The sequence below is a fragment of the Rhipicephalus sanguineus genome, chromosome 5 (genome assembly GCF_013339695.2).
Source record: "Rhipicephalus sanguineus isolate Rsan-2018 chromosome 5, BIME_Rsan_1.4, whole genome shotgun sequence".
Lineage (NCBI taxonomy): Eukaryota > Metazoa > Arthropoda > Arachnida > Ixodida > Ixodidae > Rhipicephalus > Rhipicephalus sanguineus.
The window spans coordinates 197,962,694-197,985,422 of NC_051180.1; the positions used below are offsets into that span (position 1 = coordinate 197,962,694).

Genomic DNA, 22,729 nt, shown 5'->3' on the forward strand with positions numbered 1-22,729 from the left:
TCTACGGTCGGCACTGCAACATCGTCACCGACCATTACGCACTGTGTGGGTGTCATCAATGAAGAATATGTCAGGACATCTAGTGCGCTGGATACTGCGCTTGCAAGAATACGATTTTACCATCACGTACAAGTCTGGCAAATGCCATCATGATACCGCCGCGCTCTCCCGATGCCCACTTTCGCTCTCTCTTGACAACACGTCCTCCGCATCTCCTTCCAGTGACTCCGACGTCCCGCCTGCCTCACACCAGCTCTCGATCACCTCACTGGATCAGATGCAGCGTTCTTCGGATTCCGATTTCCGCTCGTTACAGCGGGCAGACTCCTATATACTGTCATACTTTCATTGGTCACCTTCGCGGCATCACTAAACCACCCAACAGCCGCTACCGACGCCAACTTCGACAATTTAGACTACACGATCGGGTGCTTCATCGCCATATTTATCATTCCCCGGGTAACAAGTGGCTGCCAGTCCTTCCCCGCTGCCTTCGCCTTCAAGGTTTAGGATCATTTCACGATGGCATTGCTGCCGGCCACCTAGGCTTCCACAAGACCTACGACCGCATCATGACCCACTGTTTCTGGCCTGGCTTATCCACAACGGTAGCCAAATACGTGGGCTTGTGCGCATCGTGTCAGCACCGTAAGAGATACACATCCCCTACCGTCAGTTTTCTTGAGCCTCTCCCATGTCTGATCGCACCTTTTCAATTTGTCGGAATTGAGTTGTATGGCCCCTTGCCTTTGAGGCCTTCCGGTCACCCTTGGATTGTCACTGCAGTCGACCATTTAACAAGATACGCCGACACTGCGCCTCTTCGTTCTGGTATCGCTGCAGAAATCGCTGCCTTTTTCTTGCAGTCCATCGTATTGCGCCGCGGATCACCTCTTGTTATTTTGAGTGACAGTGGCAAAGCCTTCATTTCCCAGGTCCTCGACGAAATCCTGCGGGCGAGTAATACGAAGCGTAAAACCACTTGTACATACCACCCGCAGTAGAACGGCCTTACTGAGCGCTTCTACCGAACGCTCTCTGACATGATTTCTAGGTATTCCATCCTGACCACAAAAACTGGGACAACATTTTGCCATTCGTCACCTTCGCCTACAATACTGCGACACAACGATCTACTGGCTGCAGTCATTTCTTCCTCGTCTATGGACAATCCGCCTCCTACATCTTCGAGACAGCATTCTTTTTTGCCCCTGCTCCGTGCAGTGCTTCCCTACTAGACGAGTTTGCAGCTCGAGTCGCGCATTGCCGTGAAATTCCTCGTTGAAACACGGAAGCTACTCAGTAGCAACGAAAACGTCGCTGCGATATAAACGAGGCGACGTGGCCTTTCATCCTGGAGATGAGGTCTTACAATGGGCCCTGGTTCGATCGTCTCTGCATTGCAAGAAATTTCTTCACCGGTACATTGTCTCCTACACCGTTCTACATCAAACTCCTCCAGGGAATTATCTCGTCATCCCACTTTAGTCCGCCACTGACCACCGTCGTCGTAGCACAGAAAGTGTTCACGTTTCGCGCAGGAACCCTTTTATTGATCATTCTGTCGATGGTTCAGTTGCGGCCACGCTGGCCGCTTCGAAGAGGGGGGGGGGGTGTGATATTTAACGTACGTGACCGTTCTCACTTGTACATAGCCATCATGATCGCTATTCTTTTTGGTGTTGTGTGCTGAGGCAGACACTGCGGAATAAACGATTCTGTTGGCGTTATCCGGTCCGGTCGTCCTTCGTCTTTTAATATATATACAAACATATACATATACGGGACATGACGGCGACGGCAACGGCGAAGGACGACGGCAAAAACTAGCCGAGAGTGTCCATAGAATTGCTATCGCAATAAAAGAATGTACCGGCTCGAACGTGTTCCGTCAAGAAGATCGGCAGTGTGCTTTGGTTCGGAAATGACCAGGACGCGGCTCTTGAACCTCAGTTCTAATGTCTCTGTGCAATTTAGTTGCTCGCCTGCAACATATGCTAGCTTTGCAGAACAATATATTGCGATATATGCATTTTAAAAGATACGGCCGGCGTCACACATGGGCGAGAGTTAATGATTCATTAACGTTAGCATGTCGGTGTTGCAGATCGACGAAAGCAACGATTTACGTATATAAACGTTTCTATGTAGTGCCACAGACGGCGCTGCGCACATCCGCGGTAAATCACTGCCGCCACAGGATTTCATCACGCATCTCTTTGCAAGCTTCGCAAGGCAGTGTGCGAAGTACGTAGTGCACAAGCTGCGTCTGCCCTTCCATTGACACCCCCTTATCTCTCCCTTTTTATTTTTTTTTGCTTTCTTCGGTCAGCGTGCCCTGCCAACACGGAGCAAAGTGTTAGGGAGCCGTACAGTAGATGGAGCAGTTTCTTCGGTAGATCATAGCACTCATCTTTCCGCTGATCGCGTGCCCTCGCGCGCCTCCGTGGATAACCACGGAGGCACGGTTATGCACGACTCCGCCGCATTTGAAAGCAACGAGCCCAATATTTGAAAAAGACATGCCAATGAACGTGCACGTATATCGTTCAAGAAAAACGAGAACGCCAATCCTGAATCCGCGTGAGAGGTTACTACCACAAAACCTTATAAAGCAGTGTGCAGTAAAAGAGCATTACGCGGGTCGCTCTCTTTGTATACCGTTCAAACGCGTGATCAGTATTTTTATTCGGTTTGCGGTGCACCGCTCAAGCACATGTCCATGCCTTGTTTATTTCGGAAAAATCTTCAACCCACGCTACTGCGAATGGTGTGGAGATGCCTGTGGCTAAAGAAACGAGCCGAGGAAAGCAACACAGCGTTGCACTGGTCTTATAAGTGTTGAGGCTTGGGCTAGTTGGTTGGTAATCATACTGGCAGGTTTTTGCAGCGCCCGAACATAGGAAAAAAAGGACAGAGTAGACAGAAAGAGCGCTGACTTCCAACTGGCTTTATTTCGCAAAGTGGCAAATATATATGAGCGGAAAAGGAAGATAAAAAGGAAACATGCAGCCTAATCAAATTCACTCTAATCAACGCACGTGGAAGGGATTCACCATTACCTTAACGCTCGGCCAAGTATTCATGTTCTAACTGTGATAATGCAACTGATGGGGAGCTTACGCAGTTTTCACCTAGTGAGTGAATTATTTCTGCTTCGATGATCTCGCGGGTTAACTGATCCCTGTGCCTTGCCTTTATCCCGCATCGATCGAAGAGAGGAGTGCAACCGCCATCCCGGCAATGGATGCCAAGGCACCCTTGTATCACATCATGTACATTATTTCGGTACTCTCGCAGGCGGTCGTTTACGCCGCTGCCTGTTAGGCCGACATAAGCCTTGCCACACGTCAGTGGGATCGAGTAGAAGACTCCCACTGCGCATGGGACATAGCGTGACCTGTGCGCTACAGTGCACGGGGCAGAGTATGCGCGAGGTGTGTTGGCCTGCTTGCATAGTCTCTGCAATTTTTCCGGTGCAGAAAAAAGCACCTGAACGCTGGCGGTTTGGCGAATCTTTTTTAACCTGTGCGATACATCATGCACGTATGGTAGTACGACAGGCCGGCTCTTTTCGACACTGTTTCGCTCCTCACGCCTTTCGCCGCGCTGCACGACATTCACCAGATTTTCTGCTACAGAAACCAGTACGTGTGCAGGATATCCGGCTTCTTTCAAACGCTCTATTTGTAGAGCGAAACTGCGATTTACAGTGTGGGTGCAGGACTTTTTCAACGCACTCGCAAGGCAAAGGTTCACGATGCTCCGTTTGACCAATTTTGAATGGGCCGAGCTGAAAGGCAGTAGTGGCTTGCCGCTCCTTGGCTCATACGTCCAACAAACATGGGAGGATTCTATCGAAAGCTTGAAGTCTAGAAACCTCAAGCTGCCATCAGTCCATGTGTCAGAACAAGCGGCTGCAAGCTATCCCGGAAAGCGGTCATAATGCCAGAGGAAATGGTCTGGAAATCTTGGCTTTCGCATTGAAAAAGTACCAAATAATCGTCAACAAAACGGCAAACTTGAAAAACTACAGAGTTGTTAAGTTTGTTGGACAACACACGATCATGATGCGCTAGGAAGATGTCACTAAGAGTGGGCGCCAAACAGGATCCAATACATACTCCACTTTTTCGCGCAGGAGCAACGTGGTGTCGATATCTGACGAGTGTTTATGACGCGTGTATAAAATGAAAGCGGGAAATACAATAGAGTGTATTGCAGTGCAAAGTAATCTTAGAAGTTTGACAGTCACACCTCCTTTGCAACGGACACTTTCCTTGAACGCCTACCTCAGATTGGAAGCGCACGCCACTTGAGATCTGCACTTTGGCTTTTGCAAACCGGTGCACTTCTTGCAGCATATTGTAAAAAAGTCAGCGCAAACAAGACGGAACACAAGAAAGGAAGGACACAGTACGAGCGCTGCCTAACAAGTGAAGTTTTAATGAAACAAAAAGAGAACACGACGAAAACCAACAACTTTGTTTCATTAAAACTTCAGTTGTTAGGCAGCACTCGTACTGTGTCGTTCCTTTTTTGTGTTCCGTCTTGTTTGCGCTGACTTTTTCACAATATGCATCAGTTCCAACTCGCCCACCTCTCTACCTTACTTCTTGCAGCTGCCATCCGGATGAGTTTTTGAGCGCCCAAATCACCGATATTGAGTTCTTGTAGATTTGTGGCATCACAGTGAGGTCCGCTGACCATGCGGAGCTTGATGACGAAAAAAGAGCCGCATTTTCTTGGTCGGAAAGCTTCCCCAACGACTGCGACTCAGCCTCTCCGTGGGCTGTCCTTACGGAGGGGCTAGCAGACGATTCCGCGATGGCGCCCCAAAAAAATGGCGGACGCGCCCACTGTTGCCGGAGCACCAAGCAGTATGAATATACCCTGTTAGTCGCCATTTAACTGTTTGCGAAGGTACTTGCCTTCCGTCTGTGTACGTACCTCGAGAGCCTGGCGTGATGCAAGCAGCTTGTCTCCTTTCGTTGGGTTCAGGCGGCGACTCTGTGAATTGCCTTATACCCGGATCGGTGCTGCCTTCAGAGCCCGTGGTGTGGCTGTCGTCGGGCGCATCGTAGTGCGTGAGGGCGCCGCCGGTCGAAGCCTGTAGCGAGGAACCCGGTGGGTGCCGCCGGGCGTATTCGTACGCACGCAGCAACTCGTCTTGGTTGGATGAGCCCGACGTCAGGCTGTGGCTGTTCGCCGCTGCGTTGAAAAAGCAAATGGTACACGCATTACACTTGGTGGCCATTTTTATATGTGATACTATCGTTGGTTGCCCAAAGTCAACCTTATTACTGATTGTGAAAAGCGATTTCAGTGCCGATGATATGCTTTGATACTCTATCGTAGTTGGCTGTTAGGAGAGCCAGCGCGCTGACTGGAAGCTGTGTTCTAGGTCCCTTCAATGCGTCTACGCACGCGGTACCCTCTCGCCCTATAAAAGGTAGTGAAGTAAGCAAATCAGCGTTGATCGTTGCTCAACCAGTCGATGTATTCTTGTACGAGGTCTATAGTCGGTCACAAGCTACTAGACCGCAGTTCACTTTACTGGCATGCCTGCGCAACGTTAATGAAGTAGTTCCTAAAGAATGGCAATCGTTTTCTCGTATAAACAATTTAGTGCTCAATACTGTCTTACAATGTAAATAAAAACCGGAAAGCTAGGCAGCATAACTTGTGAAAGCGCCAATTTTAGTGTCAGCAAAACAATATATCTGTTGTTTAAAAGGCAACCCCCCCCCACAACGCGGGAATATTGGAGCCTCATTGCACATATCAAAGGCGATGCTTCTAAGCAGTATCTACTCCGGCGTAAAAACATACGATATTGCGTTAAATGTAATATATAAAGTAAGCTAATTGTTTCTTTTCTTTAGTAAAGGACCTAACAAAGATATTTGTGTCGAGGTAAACGCCAAAGCGACATTTAGCGGCCTTGTTATAATATCCGTGAAACTGATCTGAAAAAGTGGCATTGTACTAAGCGAGTATTGGAGTAGTTTGAGCCAGTGTGTGCTACTTTCGTGCCTGTAAAGCTTCTTTCTTTGCATTTAAAGGCCTCTATTAGCGGACACTGCAGCATAGTTCCTACCATCAGACGGCAAATTCATGAGTCGACTCACTCAGTCTAACAGAGGCTCAGATCGGGCCATGAGTCTGAGTCTGAGTGAGTCCGAGTGACTAATGTTTCGGTGAGTTTGAGTCTGAGTGAGTCCGGCTCAGGAAAATTTTACTTAGCCTGAATTCGAATGAGTCCGGTTGAGAAAAATGTTCGTGAGGCTGAGTCCCAGTAAGCCCTAAGTAGAAGATATATTTCTTGAGTGAGTCTGACTAACCTTTACCTTCTATTTCGACAGATTGTCCAATCTACTCATGATCAGTATTACAACCAGTCAAGTCAAGTCTACTCCCACATTGTTCAGAGGCGTGAGTAAGGGGGAGGGGCGCCATGATCTCCCCCCGCAAACTCTTTCCCGGGAAGTTCTTGATAAAATATCTCGCGCGACTCGCGTATTTCATTAAAATGTCACTGAATTGAAACCGCTGATAACACGTAATTGAAATTACAAAATTAAAAGGCGTATCGTAGAACACCGATTATGTGAGATGTTGGCGTCAAAGAGCATTGGCACCAGGACCGAAAAAGCTGATTTTACGCTCACGGACTCATGAGTCGACTCACCCAGACTTAGGTCAAGCCATGAGTCTGAGTCCCAGTGAGTCTGGTTGAGTGATATGTTCGTGAGTCTGAGTGCAAGTGGATCCGGTTGACAAAAAGCTTAGTCAGTTCAAGCGGGTCCGGTTGAGGAACATTTTATGAGTCTGAATTCGAGTGAGCTCTTAGAGCAAGACATATTTCTCGAGTGAGTATGAGTGAGTTTCAATTTTTTTGCCGACCTATGCTTCTCACGTGCCGCGATTTATCAGCAGTGGCTTGTGCGGCGTGTACCCCGCAGGAAAAGCTTGCCACACGAGCAGGATATAAATTGATTGGGTACTGATCATCGCGCGCAAGCTCCGCATCTGCGTCAGTGCATTTAGTTTTTAGACGATATAAAAGTGCAAAGCGCGCATGGTGCCTAACTGCGCACCTCGTCGCTAACATCACGTACACACCAAGGCGGTCTTTTCGACAGCATGGACTGGCCTGCCCAAGGTTCTGGCAATGTATTATGACGTGAAGATTACTAGGTGTGACAAAAACATGATGGAAATAGCTTTTAGGCGTATGGCCTCTAAAACGTTCTCAAAAATTGAGGCCTCAGAATGAATAAGACCCTCTACCATGTTTAATGAAAACGATGGTGGTGAAATGTGGTGCGTTCGCGAATTGAACCATTTCGCCTGGGGCTTCACTGAAAAATAAGCTCTATGATGTATGCATAGCAAACAAGTTACTTTTCTTTCCAGCTAAATGACGCACTTGCATACGCAAGATGAATACGAGCCATGAAATTACCACCACACCACTGGGCAGCTGGAGGTGATGCTGGACAGTGTGTTGCACAGCTAAAGAAAGCTCTTGTGCACGGTGGCACTGTGGCCTTGCAGCGCCCAAATGTGAGTTCCTGGATCGGCAGCAAATCACATATCGCAGCACAAGAAAACGGAGAAGAAAATGTTCCAGCTAGATATTACGCCCTATTTACCTGCTCAATGAAGAGGTAAAGATTGACAATGCAACAAAGCCACCACATTAGTTCTCATAATGCTACAGTTAATGATAAACGAAAATTCATGAAAGATGACATTTGTGCTACATCAGAGAAGACGTATAGCTTGTCTAATGCGGCAAAGAGAAAGGTTGGCTACCATTACATTTACGCCGTGGAAACAAGAAGGATGAACACAAATACAGAAACAATGTGACACTGCGGCCCTACATGTGTTCAATTGTACTGTTCCTGTTGCTGCAACCTTGGAAAGATGACGAAGGGAAAGCAGGGGGGGGGGGGACCCACTACGCACCTGTTTGTCCTTCTTCAGATTCTTTATGTCGTCATTAAAGCGATTGTAGAGCAGTTACGCACGCTTCGAGTTTTACTGCCGTATGCTTGAGGATCGGCTATGTCGTGCCATATCATATGGTGCCGAAAACCCGGGATCTGCGGCTAATCGGCGACACAGACGACAGCTCCGACAAGAACAATTTCTCCGAGGAATAATCGTCGGTGCTTGGTAAGCCTCGTCGGTAGCCGCGCCCAGTAACGTCAACGTGTGGACTCATGCCCAAGGTTTCCCGTGAGTAGAGTGCAACAATGGCACATTTGAAACAAAAGAGATCATCGGCACGCACACAGAATACGAAAATAATCAACGAGGCGACAGCTATATTGGACAGCGACAGCACCGATAGAGCGACACTCATCGCATTGAAAGAACGGCGGCCATTCAGCACAACCAGCTAACGGAGATATCGGAAGAAATGGAAGATCACATTCAAACAGAGGAGCTCGCGTCTGAATACGCCGCAGCAGGAGACTATGAAGATCAAGCGGTAGCGACACTTGCACGTCTGCAGTGCCGAATCGAGGACATCAACAGCGCGCAAACAGCCGTCGACGCTGGAAATCCGACAAGTACTGTCCAGTACCGTCGGACAAGTACTGTCGGGAATGCCAGCAATGCGCAGATCGGACCCCGCCTACTTCTACTAGAGATCACGCCATTTAATGGAAGCATAAGGGAGTGGACGGCTTTCACGGAGCAGTTTGACCGCACCGTGCATTCGAACGCGGCACTCAGTGAGACTCATAAGTTGTGTGATGAAGAAGAAGTGCACCCTGAAGAGATACACAGTCGTATCGTCAGCGCTACACTGGAGCGGCTCGTGCTGAACATTGTTGCTGTTGGCGCTGGCTAGGCTTACGGTTCTATACTCTGTCATATTACAGTTTATCTTGTCGACGCCGTGTCTCAACTCTTTATTTTAATTGGTGGAGACTGCTAGGTCTTCTAACAATCCTGGAGTTGCGCAACCGGACTCTACCTGCCGCCATGACCACCGAAACTCACGCAAGCCCGCCGCTACCTGCTCCGCAGGCCACCGCATGCTCCGGCGCGGTCCGTCAGCGGGACCCTCCAATATTCAGCGGCACTGATGACCACGACGTCGACGACTGGCTCTCTACCTTCAACTCGTGAGTGTCCTGAACAAATGGGACGACGCCATGAAACTGGCCACTGTCGGTATTTACCTCGCCGGCATTGCTCACTTGTGGCTTCAGAACCACCAATCCGACGTTCCCACCTGGACAGCGTTGAAGGTTAAGTTCAGTGAAGTCTCCGGCCGTCCTGCTGTCCGCAAGCTTCGCACGGAACAGCGCCTGCAATCGCGCTCTCAGCAACCTGGCGAGACCTTTACCAGCTATATTGAGGACGTCATCGACATGTGCAAACGCGTCGATGCGACCATGGTCGAGGCGGACAGAATCAAGCACATGTTGAAGGGCATAGACGAGGACGCATTCCAGATGCTGATTTCGAAGGGCCCGGGTACTGTCCCCCAATCATTGAGCTGTGCCAAAGCTATGACGAGCTCCGCCGGCAACGCCTCGTCACCCGCCGCCCTGTCCAACATCATGAATCGTTGTCTGGCTTCACTCCCTCGCAAGACCCCGTACTTCTCTCGCAGATTCAAGTTTCTGTTCGCGAAGAAGTTGCTGTCCAGCTCTCACTCATCCCCAACCTGCCGGAGCGAAGTACGCCGCTCAATCCCACACTACAACGCCTCATACAAGGCCAAGTGTCTGAGGTCCTTTCACCAAAGCTGCCGACCCCAGTCAGCGTACCGTTGACGTACGCCGAAGCAGCAGCACGACCACGACCACAGACGTTCCGCGTGCCGTCTCCGTTGTCTACTCCTGCTTACGCCACGATGCCGCCACGACCTCCGATCCATCGAGTCGACAATCCTTGGCGCACAGAGGACAACCGGCCAATCTGTTTTCATGCGGTCTACCCGGACACGTTGCACGCCTGCGCCGCCGCCGACCACTACAATCACGTGACGACCCACGGGCACCTGATTACAGCCACGCGTTCTCCTACGCTTCAGACCGCGAGTTGCCCCTTCCGCGACCAAGCCTTCGACCAGCTTCTCACCGTCCTTTTCCTTCTCCTCATCGTCGCTCGCTCTCCACGATTCATCGACGTCCATCTGCAACCGACACAGAAAACTAAATGGCGAAGTTCCCGAGGCAAGAACTGCGTCATCGTCGCAAAGTACAGGTCCTCTTCTTCCGCCACCGAGTGTTAATAATGCCGTTCTCGAGGGTGTATCTGTTCTTGCTCTCATCGATACGGGTGCCGCAATATCTGTCATCGCCGAAAAACTGTGCTGCTCAATCTGAAAAGTGACGACCCCTTTCTCCGGTCCGTTTCTTCGCACTGCCACAGCACAGCCGGTCCAGCCTGCTGCGGCGTGTAATGCCAGACTCCTCATTCATGGAGTACCCTACACAGTCGAGTTCGTCGTACTTCAGCACTGTTCTCACGATAATATTTTAGGTTGGGATTTTCTGTCCCGTCACCAAGCCGTCATCGATTGCGCCCGTGCAGAAGTCGCCTTCTCCTCTCTTGACGATGCCCTACCTGCCGACGGTCACCTTACCCGCACGAAGTTGGTCATCACTGACGACACCCAGATCCCTCCGCACGCTACTGTCTTGGAACCTGTATCATGTTCCGCTGCCTCCGATGGTATCGCGCTCTTCGCGCCTTCCGCTGCTTTCGTTCATCGCCACCTCTCGCCGCTCCCAACCGCTCTGCTTACCCTTCAAGCTGGTGCGACCGACGTACCTGTGGGCAAGCCATTCCCATTGCCGATTACATTTCTTTGAGGTGAATGTATCGGCACAATGGAGCCTTGCGAAACTATCACGTACGTTTCTGATGGTTCATCAGAGGTCAACGCCCTCTTCTGTAGTCCCTCGAATGGCGCAGACTCCTAGAAGTTTGTCAGCCGGTACCATGGACCCTACCGCATGCTACAGCAAACTTCTCCCGTTAACTAGCTCTTCGAACCCCTCACGCCCACTACGGACCTGCGTCGCCGAGGCCGCGAAACTGCTCACGTGGATCGCCTCAAACCATACCACGACCCCCCTTGTTCTTACGACACCTTAGAACGCCCAATGGGCTCCGTCTTCAGCGAGGGAGAAAATGTGATGAAGAAGTGCACCCTGGAGAGCTACACAGGAGTGGCTCGTGCTGAACATTGTTGCTGTTGGCGCTGGCTAGGCTTACCGTTCTATACTCTGTCATATTACAGTTTCTGTTGTCGACGCCGTGTCTCAGCTCTTTATTATAGTTGGATTACCTTCAAAATCACTTGAGAGGAGAAGCTGCTGCAGCAATCGCTAGATTTGCGACTACAAGCGCATGGTACGGAAATACAGTTCAGCCACTCAGACAGGTATGGAGATAAAATGCAAAAAGAACAAAACCACCTACGAGCCTTGAGAGACATTCGATGTGTGAGAATGGCATCTGACGTAAAAGAGCTGCGCAATCTATACGACCAGGTCCAGATGAATATGCGTGGTCTCCGTGCTCTTGGGGTGCCGACAAGCAGATTTTCTGCGATGCTCTATGCCGGTCTACTGAAAGCACTGCCGCAAGAGATCGTCATTTCTTTTCACCGCCAGCACCGTATAAGTGAAGTCATGTTCCGAGCAACGGTCTCTGCAACCAAAGAAACAGCGGCATCATGTCAGTAGCTCGAGAGCTTGCTACAGTTTACCCGCATCGAAATCAAAACCGAAGGCGATCAGGGGCACAATAATCGTCAGAACGCACTCATCACCGCAAGCATGTTCCATCCGCATCTGAGTAGCACTGACAATTGGGCGAGTTGGTACAGATGCATGGCTTCAGAACGGCGCAACAAGGAAGACGAAAATACGAAAGATCACACGAACACAAGCGCCGACTCACAACTAAAGTTTATTCCATATCACAGAGCAGATATATACACACACGTGGCCACACACAACGTCAAAAAACAAAAAAACAACCAAAACCCAAAGCACGTTAACCATTCAGGTACAAGATTTCTTTATCCTGTAGCGCAATCGAGGGACAGCTGACACAAGACTGTTTTTTATTTTGAATGTTCCATGCCTCGATTACTTCCCGAGTCGTCTTATCATGATGCCTTGAAATGATGCTAGTGAGGCTAAACTGAGGCGCGCAGCCGCACTTCTGACAATGCTGAGAAATGTGCGAAAAACTATCACAACGTAGGTTGGCCGCATGTTCCCTTAATCTCACGTTAACACATCGGCCCGTCTGGCCTACATAAGCAGAGCCGCAAGACAACGGCAGACTGTAAACCACATTCGTGGCACAACTGATAGCCGGATTTTTGTGCTTAACACCACAACCTTCTCTCTTTTCTTTTTCTTTTTTGGCCTCTGCCTGTCTCTCTACACGTTCGCAAATAGCCCCTAATTTGTTTGGTACCGAAAAAACCACTTCCACCCCATATCTACGTGCGACATTTTTCAAACCATGGGACAAAGCATGAACATACGGTACAACGGCCACACATTTCTTCTTTTTCTCATCGATTTGTTCTTTCTTTGCTTCCTTGCCCTCCCCTTGTTTTACTGCTCGAATTAACTTTTCACAAGTACGTGTCAAAACATGATCCGGGAACCCCGCACTTTTTAACCTACCGACCTGTCTTGACACACTGTCATTTATTTTATGAAGGCACGTCTTATTAATAGCTGACCGTAGAACAGAGCCAGCAATGCCATCTTTCACAATTTTTGAATGGCCAGACGAATAGCTCAAAATTTCTTGTTGGGAGTTTTGGCCACGTTCTAAAAAAGAAATTTTGAGCTATTCGTCTGGCCATTCAAAAATTGTGAAAGATGGCATTGCTGGCTCTGTTCTACGGTCAGCTATTAATAAGACGTGCCTTCATAAAATAAATGACAGTGTGTCAAGACAGGTCGGTAGGTTAAAAAGTGCGGGGTTCCCGGATCATGTTTTGACACGTACTTGTGAAAAGTTAATTCGAGCAGTAAAACAAGGGGAGGGCAAGGAAGCAAAGAAAGAACAAATCGATGAGAAAAAGAAGAAATGTGTGGCCGTTGTACCGTATGTTCATGCTTTGTCCCATGGTTTGAAAAATGTCGCACGTAGATATGGGGTGGAAGTGGTTTTTTCGGTACCAAACAAATTAGGGGCTATTTGCGAACGTGTAGAGAGACAGGCAGAGGCCAAAAAAGAAAAGAAAAGAGAGAAGGTTGTGGTGTTAAGCACAAAAATCCGGCTATCAGTTGTGCCACGAATGTGGTTTACAGTCTGCCGTGTCTTGCGGCTCTGCTTATGTAGGCCAGACGGGCCGATGTGTTAACGTGAGATTAAGGGAACATGCGGCCAACCTACGTTGTGATAGTTTTTCGCACATTTCTCAGCATTGTCAGAAGTGCGGCTGCGCGCCTCAGTTTAGCCTCACTAGCATCATTCAAGGCATCATGATAAGACGACTCGGGAAGTAATCGAGGCATGGAACATTCAAAATAAAAAACAGTCTTGTGTCAGCTGTCCCTCGATTGCGCTACAGGATAAAGAAATCTTGTACCTGAATGGTTAACGTGCTTTGGGTTTTGGTTGTTTTTTTTGTTTTTTGACGTTGTGTGTGGCCACGTGTGTGTATATATCTGCTCTGTGATATGGAATAAACTTTAGTTGTGAGTCGGCGCTTGTGTTCGTGTGATCTTTCGTATTTTCGTCTTCCTTGTTGCGCCGTTCTGAAGCCATGCATCCGCATCTGAGCTGCATACAGCTTAGGCGGTGAAGCAGAAATATTGTGAGTGTTTCTCCTGCAAGTGTATGAGATATGAAACGGTGGTATGCGACAGTTATCTAACCCTCGCAGACAAGAAGGATAGACTCGCCAGAAACATGAAGTGCTATAAATGCACTATAAATGCACTAGAGATTGTCGAAGACGCGTACAGTGCATGTCTTCAAAAACAAAGGGTACGCCACAACAATGCCTCTAGATTGATCAAGAAAATAAACATTGAATGAATTGAATGTACAACCCAAACGTAAAGCAAAAGAGTAATAAGCGAATAAACACAACGACAGCATCTGTGAATCAGACACAGTCAGAGCAGAGCGAAAGATCAACTGCCGTAACGAGCTGCCAAGCTCGTTACGGCATCTCGTTATCTCGTTATCGGCATCTCGTCTCGCCAAGCTCGTTGCGGCTCGTTACATCTACAAACCTTTCGTTCCTGGGTCGGAAGAGAAAATGAGGCTTGTTACATAAGAGGAATCTTACAGCGGTAGCCAGCGTTCCTTTATAAAGGAAAAAAAGTTGCTCCACGTTTGCAGCTGAAAGTAATCGGAGAATTGAGGCTGGCAATCAACAGGTTTGCGTCTGAAGTACCTTCCTAACCACGGCAAAGTAAAATAATTCAAGTAGACGTGAGAAGCCAGTTCGATGACAAAGATCAAGTCATCGAAGCTATCCCAATACCAGTGATCTGTCAAGATGTCGCAGTCACAAACGCTTACTGTTTTAGGATTGATAGGTGGGCGAGCTCACTAATCCTATGGTGCGTTCCGAGCGTGGAATAAGCTTGATTATCGGATCGGACTTAATATGAAAGATCATAATCCGTGAAGTTATTAGAATGCAAGAAATTGAAGGTTTGTGGCTATTAACATCATATTGGGTTGGACACTACAAGAACCTGTGAAAAAAAGGAGTTTATGCAAAGCACATCTAGAGTGATGGTATTTGTATTAAGAACAGATACCTACAGGCAAGGAGAGACTGATGATAATCTGCACTCTTTTTGGACTTTGGATGTTGTGGGCATCTCCCCAGAAGAAGAAAAACCCACTTCTTCTAACACGTTGTTTAGGTTCCTGGAGAACATTGTAAAGAAGGTCGACGGTATGAAGTCGCAGTGCCGTGTAAAGAGCCTGACAAAGACCTCATTGAAGACAATTACCTCGCAGCAAGTAACCGCCTTCAGACTGTTGTTCGACGACTATAAACTAAAGAGGGCCTGCAGGAACGGTACGACCACGCCATCCGGCAGTATGCTGATTCGGGACACGCCGAAGTAATCTCAAAAAGGAAACCCAACGAAAAGCGTACCTACTACATGCCGCACTGGGACGTGATCTGTGAACACTCGCGCGCTACGAAGTTGAGAGTGGTATTTGATGCGTCGTCGCATGCAAGAGTCCAGAAGTCGTTGAATGATTGCCTACAAACCAGCCCGAACTTTAATCCTCAACTGCTACAAGTCCTTGTGCGATTCCGCTGGTCAAAGTACCAATGACTGCAGACGTAGAGAAGCATTTCTGCAGGCTAGGGTTGGAACACAGGACAGGGATCTTTTCAGATTCCTATGGTTTGCTGAGAAGCCGACGTTACCGTTCAAGGAAGACAACATACAGGTCTGGCGAATGACAAGCGTAGCTTTCAGATCAACTTCAAGTTCATTCGTGCTTGCAGCGACCACTCAGCATCACCTCAAGCAGGTGTAGCAAACGACCAGTACGCAGTGGCCCAACTACTTGCGAAGTCATGCCACGTAGAGAATTTGCAGTTTGGGGCAAATAATTTACAAGCAGCTGTTGAGATACACGCCACCGCGAAGGAAATAATGAATGACGCTGGAATGCCACTCAGAATGCGCAAGTTGTCAAGAGCTGCCGGAAATATTCGACTCAAGTGAACCAGCTCTACCTAATAGCAGCAGACAAACGTCATCCAGCACAAAAGTGCTCGGAATGACGTGTAACATGAAGATCGATAGGCTTACTTATACCTCTCAAAATATTGTTACGTGAGTGACGAGCCGCTTTTACTAGTCGCTATTCACAAGATATATTTGCAAGAGCGGTTGCAGCGCTGACCAGTCCGGCTCCGAGCTCGAGCAGCGAGCGACCGTCGTCCTCTTCGTCGGGCGCACACGCGCGTCGGCAATAAGAATTCCGGCAGCCTACATGTAGCATAACACCCGGCGGCAAAGGCGACGTCTCGGCGCATCTAGACGTCAACGTCATTGGGCGAGTGGTACTGCTTCAGGCGTGCGACGTGTGCGATGTCGCTGGTATGCAGGGTGGATGAAGACGACGAGGCAGCAGGAGCGATTTCATAAGTGACGGGAGTCACCGCACGAAGCACTCGGTATGGCCCTGTGTACCGAGAGAGCAGTTTGTCGGACATGCCAACGTGCCGGGTCGGATACCACAGCAGAACCTAAGAACCGGGCGAAAAGTGTACGTCGCGGTGTCGTTGATCATACCGACGGCGTTAGGTCTCTTGGGAGGTCAGAAGGCGAGTACGAGCGGCTTCGCGTGCATGAGCGGCCCGGCTGATAGCGTCCAGGGCGTATTCAGTGGTCGGAGCTGCTGGAAACGCAATGACTGTAACGAAGGGCAATGTGGGTTCGCGGCCGAACAGGAGGAAAAACGGGGAGTAACCAGCCGTGTCATGGCGTGAATTGTAGGCAATGTCACATACGGTAGAGCAAGGTCCCAGTCGGAGTGGTCTGAGGAAACATACTTTGAAAGCATGTCGGTTAGGGTTCGGTTCAGACGCTCCGTGAGGCCATTCGTTTGCGGATGGTACGACGTAGTGAGCTTGTGCCGCGTTTCACATGAACGCAGGATGTCCGCTATGACTCTCGATAGAAATGTGCGGCCACGGTCCGTGAGCAGCTGGCATGGAGCACCGTGTTGCAAGATCACGTCGAACAGAAGGAAATCGGCGACATCTGTGGCGCAGCTTGTTGGAAGAGCTCGTGTGATGGCATAGCGTGTGGCGTAGTCGGTGGCCACAGCTATCTACCTGTTGCCTGCAGAAGACAGGGGAAAAGGGCCGAGTAGGTCCAAGCCGACGCGAAAGAAAGGTCCGGACGAAATGTCGAGGGATTGAAGGCACCCCGCCGGAAACGTCGATGGTGTGTTGCGGCGGTGACATTGCTCACACGCCGCGACGTATCGTCTGACGGAGCGTGCGAGACCAGGCCAATAGAAGCGACGGCGGATCCGGTCGTATGTGCGGGACACACCAAGGTGACCGGCAGTTGGAACGTCGTGAAGTTCGTGCCGTACAGCCGAGCGGGGGTGTTTGGGTACAACAAGCAGCAGGGATGGTCCGTCTGGATGAAAGTTGTGGCGGTATAGTGCACTATTCTGGAGTACGAACGAGCGATGAGATCGGTCCGAAGGTGAGGATTCGAGGCACTCGATGATAGTCCGTAAGGATGCATCACTGCGTTGCTCGTCGGCTATATTGGTCAGTTGGGAAACGGTGAACACGCAAGCGTCGGTGTCAAGGACGGTGCGCGACTCGCCAACCGGATAGCGAGATAGGCAGTCGGCGTCCTGATGCAGGCGTCCAGACTTGTACGTCACTGCAAAAGTGCACTCTTGCAGGCGCAGAGCCCAGCGACCAAGTCGACCTGGTGGATCCCTTAATGATGAAAGCCAGCAAAGCGCGTGGTGGTTGGTGACTACGGAGAAGTGAGTGCCATATAAATATGGACGGAACTTGGAGACCGCCCAGACAAGAGCAAGGCATTCTCGTTCGGTGACTGAATAGTTGCGCTCCGCAGGTGTAAGGAGGCGGCTAGCGTACGCGAAAACGCGGTCGTGTCCCTGCTGGCGTTGGGCGAGGACTGCTCCGATCCCGTGACCACTGGCATCAGTTCGGACCTCAGTCGGGGCGGATGTGTCAAAGTGGGCCAATACAGGCGGCGTCGTCAAAATTGTGATGAGGTGAGAGAAGGCGTCAACTTGAGTGGACCCCCACGAAAATGCGACGTCTTTCTTCAGAAGATCAGTAAGTAGTCGAGCGATCGTTGCAAAGTCTTTCACCAACCGCCGGAAATAGGAACAGAGTCCCACAAAACTCCGAACATCTTTTGCGGATTGGGGTACTGGGAAACTGGTGACGGCACGAATTTTCTCAGGGTGCGGGCGCACACCAGAAGCATCAACGAGGTGGACCAACACTGTAATCTGTCGGCGGCCGAAGTAACACTTCGACGAGTTCAACTGGAGGCCAGCATTGCGGAAGACGTCGAGAATAGACGACAGACGCTCAAGGTGGGTCTCAAATGTAGGTGAAAATACGAGGACGTCGTCTAGGTAACAAAGGCATGTTGACCGTTTGAACCCTTGTAGCAGCGAGTCCATCATGCGCTCGAACGTGGCTGGGGCGTTGCATAGAGCGAAGGGCATAACCTTGAATTGGTACAGGCCATCGGGAGTGACGAAGGCGGTCTTTTCTTGGTCTTTCTCATCCACGGCAATCTGCCAATAACCGCAGCGAAGGTCTATGGATGAAGAGTAGCGTGCGCCATGGAGACAATCGAGAGCGTCATCAATGCAGGGCAAAGGATACACGTCCTTTTCCGTAATTCGATTTAGATGCCGGTAATCGATGCAGAAACGCCACGTGTTGTCCTTCTTTTTAACCAGGATGACGGGTGACGCCCAAGGGCTTGATGAGGGATCAATAATGCAGCAAAACGGTAAGTTGGGCCAGTTGTTTGGTATTCATTTTTTCACTCGGGGACAGCGCAACACACGAGGACAAAAGAGAAGGAAACGGACAACACGGCGCTGGTGTTGCTGAGAAGGAAACGGACAATCCACGGCGCCGTGTTCTCCGTTTCCTTCTCTTTTGTCCTCGTGTGTTGCGCTGTCCCCCAGTGAAAAAATGAATACCAACCAACTGGCCCAACTTACCGTTTTGCTGCAATATATTTCTAGTACCCAGGGCTCTTTTTTATGTGTTAACTCACAGCGCCGTGTTGTCCGTTTCCTTCTCTTTTGTCCTCGTGTGTTGCGCTGTCCCCGAGTGAAAAGATCAATAATGCCTTTAGCTAACATCTTGTTCATTTCTTGAATAATCTGGCGCTCCAATACGGACACCCGATACGGTCGACGGTGAATGGGAACAGCATCACCTGTGTTGATACGGTGCTGCACAAGAGAAGTTTGGCCGAGTGGTCGATTGTCAAGGTCGAAGGTGTCGCGGTAAGAAGCCAAAAGGCGGATGAGGGCGGCTGATTGCGTTGGGGGGAGGTCTGGGGCGATCATGGGGCGTAATGCCATGTCGAAGCTTGTGGCATCGAGTGGGCGACAAGGAAGATTGGAGTATACGTCTGCTGCAAAAGAGGTGACGTGGTCATCGGCTAAGGAACGCAACGTGGCGATTAAGATGCCTTGAGGGAGGACTTGCTTCGTGAAGCCGAAATTTATCCGGAGATGTGTCCGGTTAGCGGCTATAGTTATGACGCAGTGAGGCACAGTGATGTCATGCGCCAAAAGGACATCAGTAATAGGCGTGACGACGTAGTTCCCATCCAACACGGATGAAGCCGTTGTGAATTCGGCGAGTGTTAGGGCTTTAGGCGGTAGGTGTATGAAATCCGTGGTGCAGAGGCTGTGTGGAAGGTCGGGGTGAATATCTGGCTGAAGAGGAAGGTCCAAGCAAAGAGTACGAGCGGAACAGTCTATCAGGGCAGAATGGGTCGAAGGAAGTCCATCCCTAGAATGAGGTCATGAGGACGATTATGGAGCACCGTGAATAGGACAGGAACGTAACGGTCGGCGATGCTTATGCGAGCTGTACACATTCCAGTTTCAGGAACAGTTCCGCCATCGGCGACGCGTACAGCTTTTGTAGTAGCAGGCGTGAGGACTGTTTTCAGTCGGCGACAAAGACGAGCACTGATTATGGACACGTGAGCTCCAGTATCGACTAGAGCCGTCAAAGAAATACCGTCCACATGCACATCGATGAGGTTCTTGTTCATAGGAAGCGTCAACGGAGGATTTGGTTCAGAAGGAGATGATGCAGCACTACCTCCAGGAGGATCTATTTTTCCGTCGGGTACGATGCAAAGTTGGGCGGCGAGGGGTGGCGGCTTGGTTGGGGCGACGGGGAACGACGGCGTTGAGGGGACGGCGAACGAGCAGGAGGGCGGCTGTCAGGTGTGTCACAAGCAGGGTCTGTACGGCTGGGCGAATACCGGCGAAGATCTTCATATGGGCGGGAAGGCGAGAAAAATTGGGCCCTATATGGCGGCGTCCAAGTGGCGTGGCAGTAGCGGGAGACATGACCAACGCGGTGGCACCGGAAGCTGATGGGTCTGTCGTGAGGAGTTCGCCATTCCGCTGGGTTTCGAGATCGTGGAGGAACGAATGGGTCACTTCGAGATGCATTCACGGGCATTGGTCTGGACGAGGGGCGAGAGACGGGGCAGGCGACAGGGAACCCGAGGTTGGCGAATTCTTGTCGTACGACCGCCTGAAGAACGGAGACCGCGGGGGTTTGTTGCATAGTGGCATGGTCGAATGTAGAGGGCTGGAACGGCGCTGGACTTGCCGCTTCAAGTTCCCGTCGAACGATACGCGTGACACTCTGTTCAAAGGGCGGTGTAGCGGCGGAATCGGAGCAGGTGGACGTGGCAGCCGTGTTTGGCAACCGAGAAAATTGAGTGTTCACACGACGGCTTTTTGCCGTTTCGAAACGGCGGCATTCTTGAATAATGCGCTCGATAGTCGAGACGTTGGTGTAGACCAGCAAATTGAAAGCGTCGTCCGCGATGCCTTTTAAAACGTGACCCACTTTGTGAGCTTCGGGCATTGCCTCGTCCACTTTCCGGCAAAGAGCAAGCACTTCTTGTATGTAGGAGACATACGACTCAGTAGGCGACTGGACACGGGTAGCGAGCTCTTGTCGTGCAGCCGCGTGACGACCGGTCGGGTTCCCAAAGATGTAACGTAGCTTCTCCTTGAACGTGTCCCAGCTGGTGAGCTCGGTTTCAGGTGTTTCGTACCAGACGCGCGGGGTTCCGTCCAAGTAGAAGAGAACATTAGCGAGCATCACGGTAGGGTCCCACCGGTGTTTGACTGACCCGTTCATACAGGAGAAGCCAGTAGTCGACGTCGAGGCCAGGTTGCGCGGTGAATGTCCAGGGATCGCGGGGGGTGGGGACCGCGACAAAGGTTGTCGTAGGAGCCGCAGGTGGAGATGGGGACGGGTTGTCATTGGAAGCCATGCCGAGAGGCTGGATGACGCGGCCACTGCGGAGCTGCGTGGTGAGGACGGGGAACGTTCCACCTCCACCAAATATGTTACGTGAGTGACGAGTCGCTTTTACAAGTCGCTATTCACAAGATATATTTGCAAGAGCGGTTGCAGCGCTGACCAGTCCGGCTCCGAGCTCGAGCAGCGAGCGACCTTCGTCCTCTTCGTCGGGCGCACACGCGCGTCGACAATATGAATTCCGGCAGCTTACATGTAGCAATATCTTGTCATTTCTGGAGAAGGCTAAAGATGCAAAGCGCTTTCTTCTTCTTCAAACTGTGTGTAGAGTTCATGACCCACTGGGACTAGTTGCTCCTTTCGTGGTACGAGGGAAATGTCATTTCAGTAGCTGTGGGTCCGTAAGGTCGACTAGGGTGAATAGCTGCCAGGTGATATTGCATGGCAAGTGGAAGAAAGAGCTCGAGAAGTAATTTGGTTCATCTTACAAAGGCCAATGTTCCCAGCCGTTTGACGTCAGTTGGCAGCTCAAATTCGTGACATTGAAATACATGCATTTGTGGACTCAAGCACAAAAGCTTATGCAGCGTGCGCATATGTTCGCTCTGAACTACCAACGGCAACATCTACAAAAGTCTAATTGCTGCGAAATCAAGAATCGCCCCAATGAAGCCTCTCTCTTTACCACGCGTCGAGCTAATGGGAGCGCTAATAGGCAGCAGATCGCTAAAATATATAGAAGAAGCATATGCTCCTTTTTTTGACAGACTAGTTTCTTTCATGTGGACAGACTCTACAATCGTTATAAATTGAATTCCAGCAGATTCATGTAAGCAAGAAGTCTTCGTTAAAAACCGCATCGCTGAAATTAAGGCACTGACACAGATACGGGATTGCAGCTGGCAGTATTGTCCAGGTGATGAAAATCCTGCAGACTTAAAAACAAGATGTGAATCGCTGGACGCCAAGATACAAAATAACGCTTTATGGCAAGGACCGTGTTCGCTGCGGCAAGGTCGTTCGGAATGGCCACAGAAAAAACTCTTAGCCGCTGAAGAGGATCATGAAGCAATAAACTCAGCAGCCCTTCATGTAGGTGACAAAACGCATGAGCGGAGAGCGCCAATCTTTGGCGTAAAAAGGCACAGTTCTCACATCAAACTGCTGAGAGTCACGGCGTGGGTACAGCACTTCATACACAACGCTAATAAAAGTTGCCCGAAGTATGGATGTCTGAAGACAGAGGAAGTATTGGCAGCTGAGCGTCATTGGATACACCAAGTTAATAATAATAATGTCTGGGGTTTAACGTCCCAAAACCACGATATGATTATGAGAGACGCCGTAGTGGAGGGCTCCGGAAATTTCGACCACCTGGGGTTCTTTAACGTGCACCTAAATCTAAGTACACGGGCCTCAAACATTTTCGCCTCCATCGAAAATGCAGCCGCCGCGGCCGGGATTCGATCCCGCGACCTTCGGGTCAGCAGTCGAGCGCCATAACCACTAGGCCACCGTGGCGGGGCGGATACACCAAGTTCAAAGCGAAGCCTTTGGTGAAGAAATGTTCACGCTTCTTAAGAAGCAAGTTCCACCCAAGAGTTCAAAGGTGGCTCACTTGCGACCGTTTATGGACTGAGAAAAACTGCTTCGAATAGGTAGGAGACT

The 22,729-nt window shown here is 50.1% G+C and overlaps 1 protein-coding gene across 1 annotated transcript in view; it reads right to left on the bottom strand.

Annotated features, from left to right (window-relative positions):
• LOC119395174 (nucleolar and coiled-body phosphoprotein 1) overlaps window positions 1–22,729 on the bottom strand; it is a 675,420-nt gene that overhangs the window by 241,693 nt on the left and 410,998 nt on the right. The window contains exon 13 of the mRNA XM_049416108.1: window positions 4,951–5,211. Within this exon, the coding sequence (XP_049272065.1) occupies window positions 4,951–5,211 (261 nt within the window). The remainder of the gene's footprint in view (window positions 1–4,950; window positions 5,212–22,729) is intronic.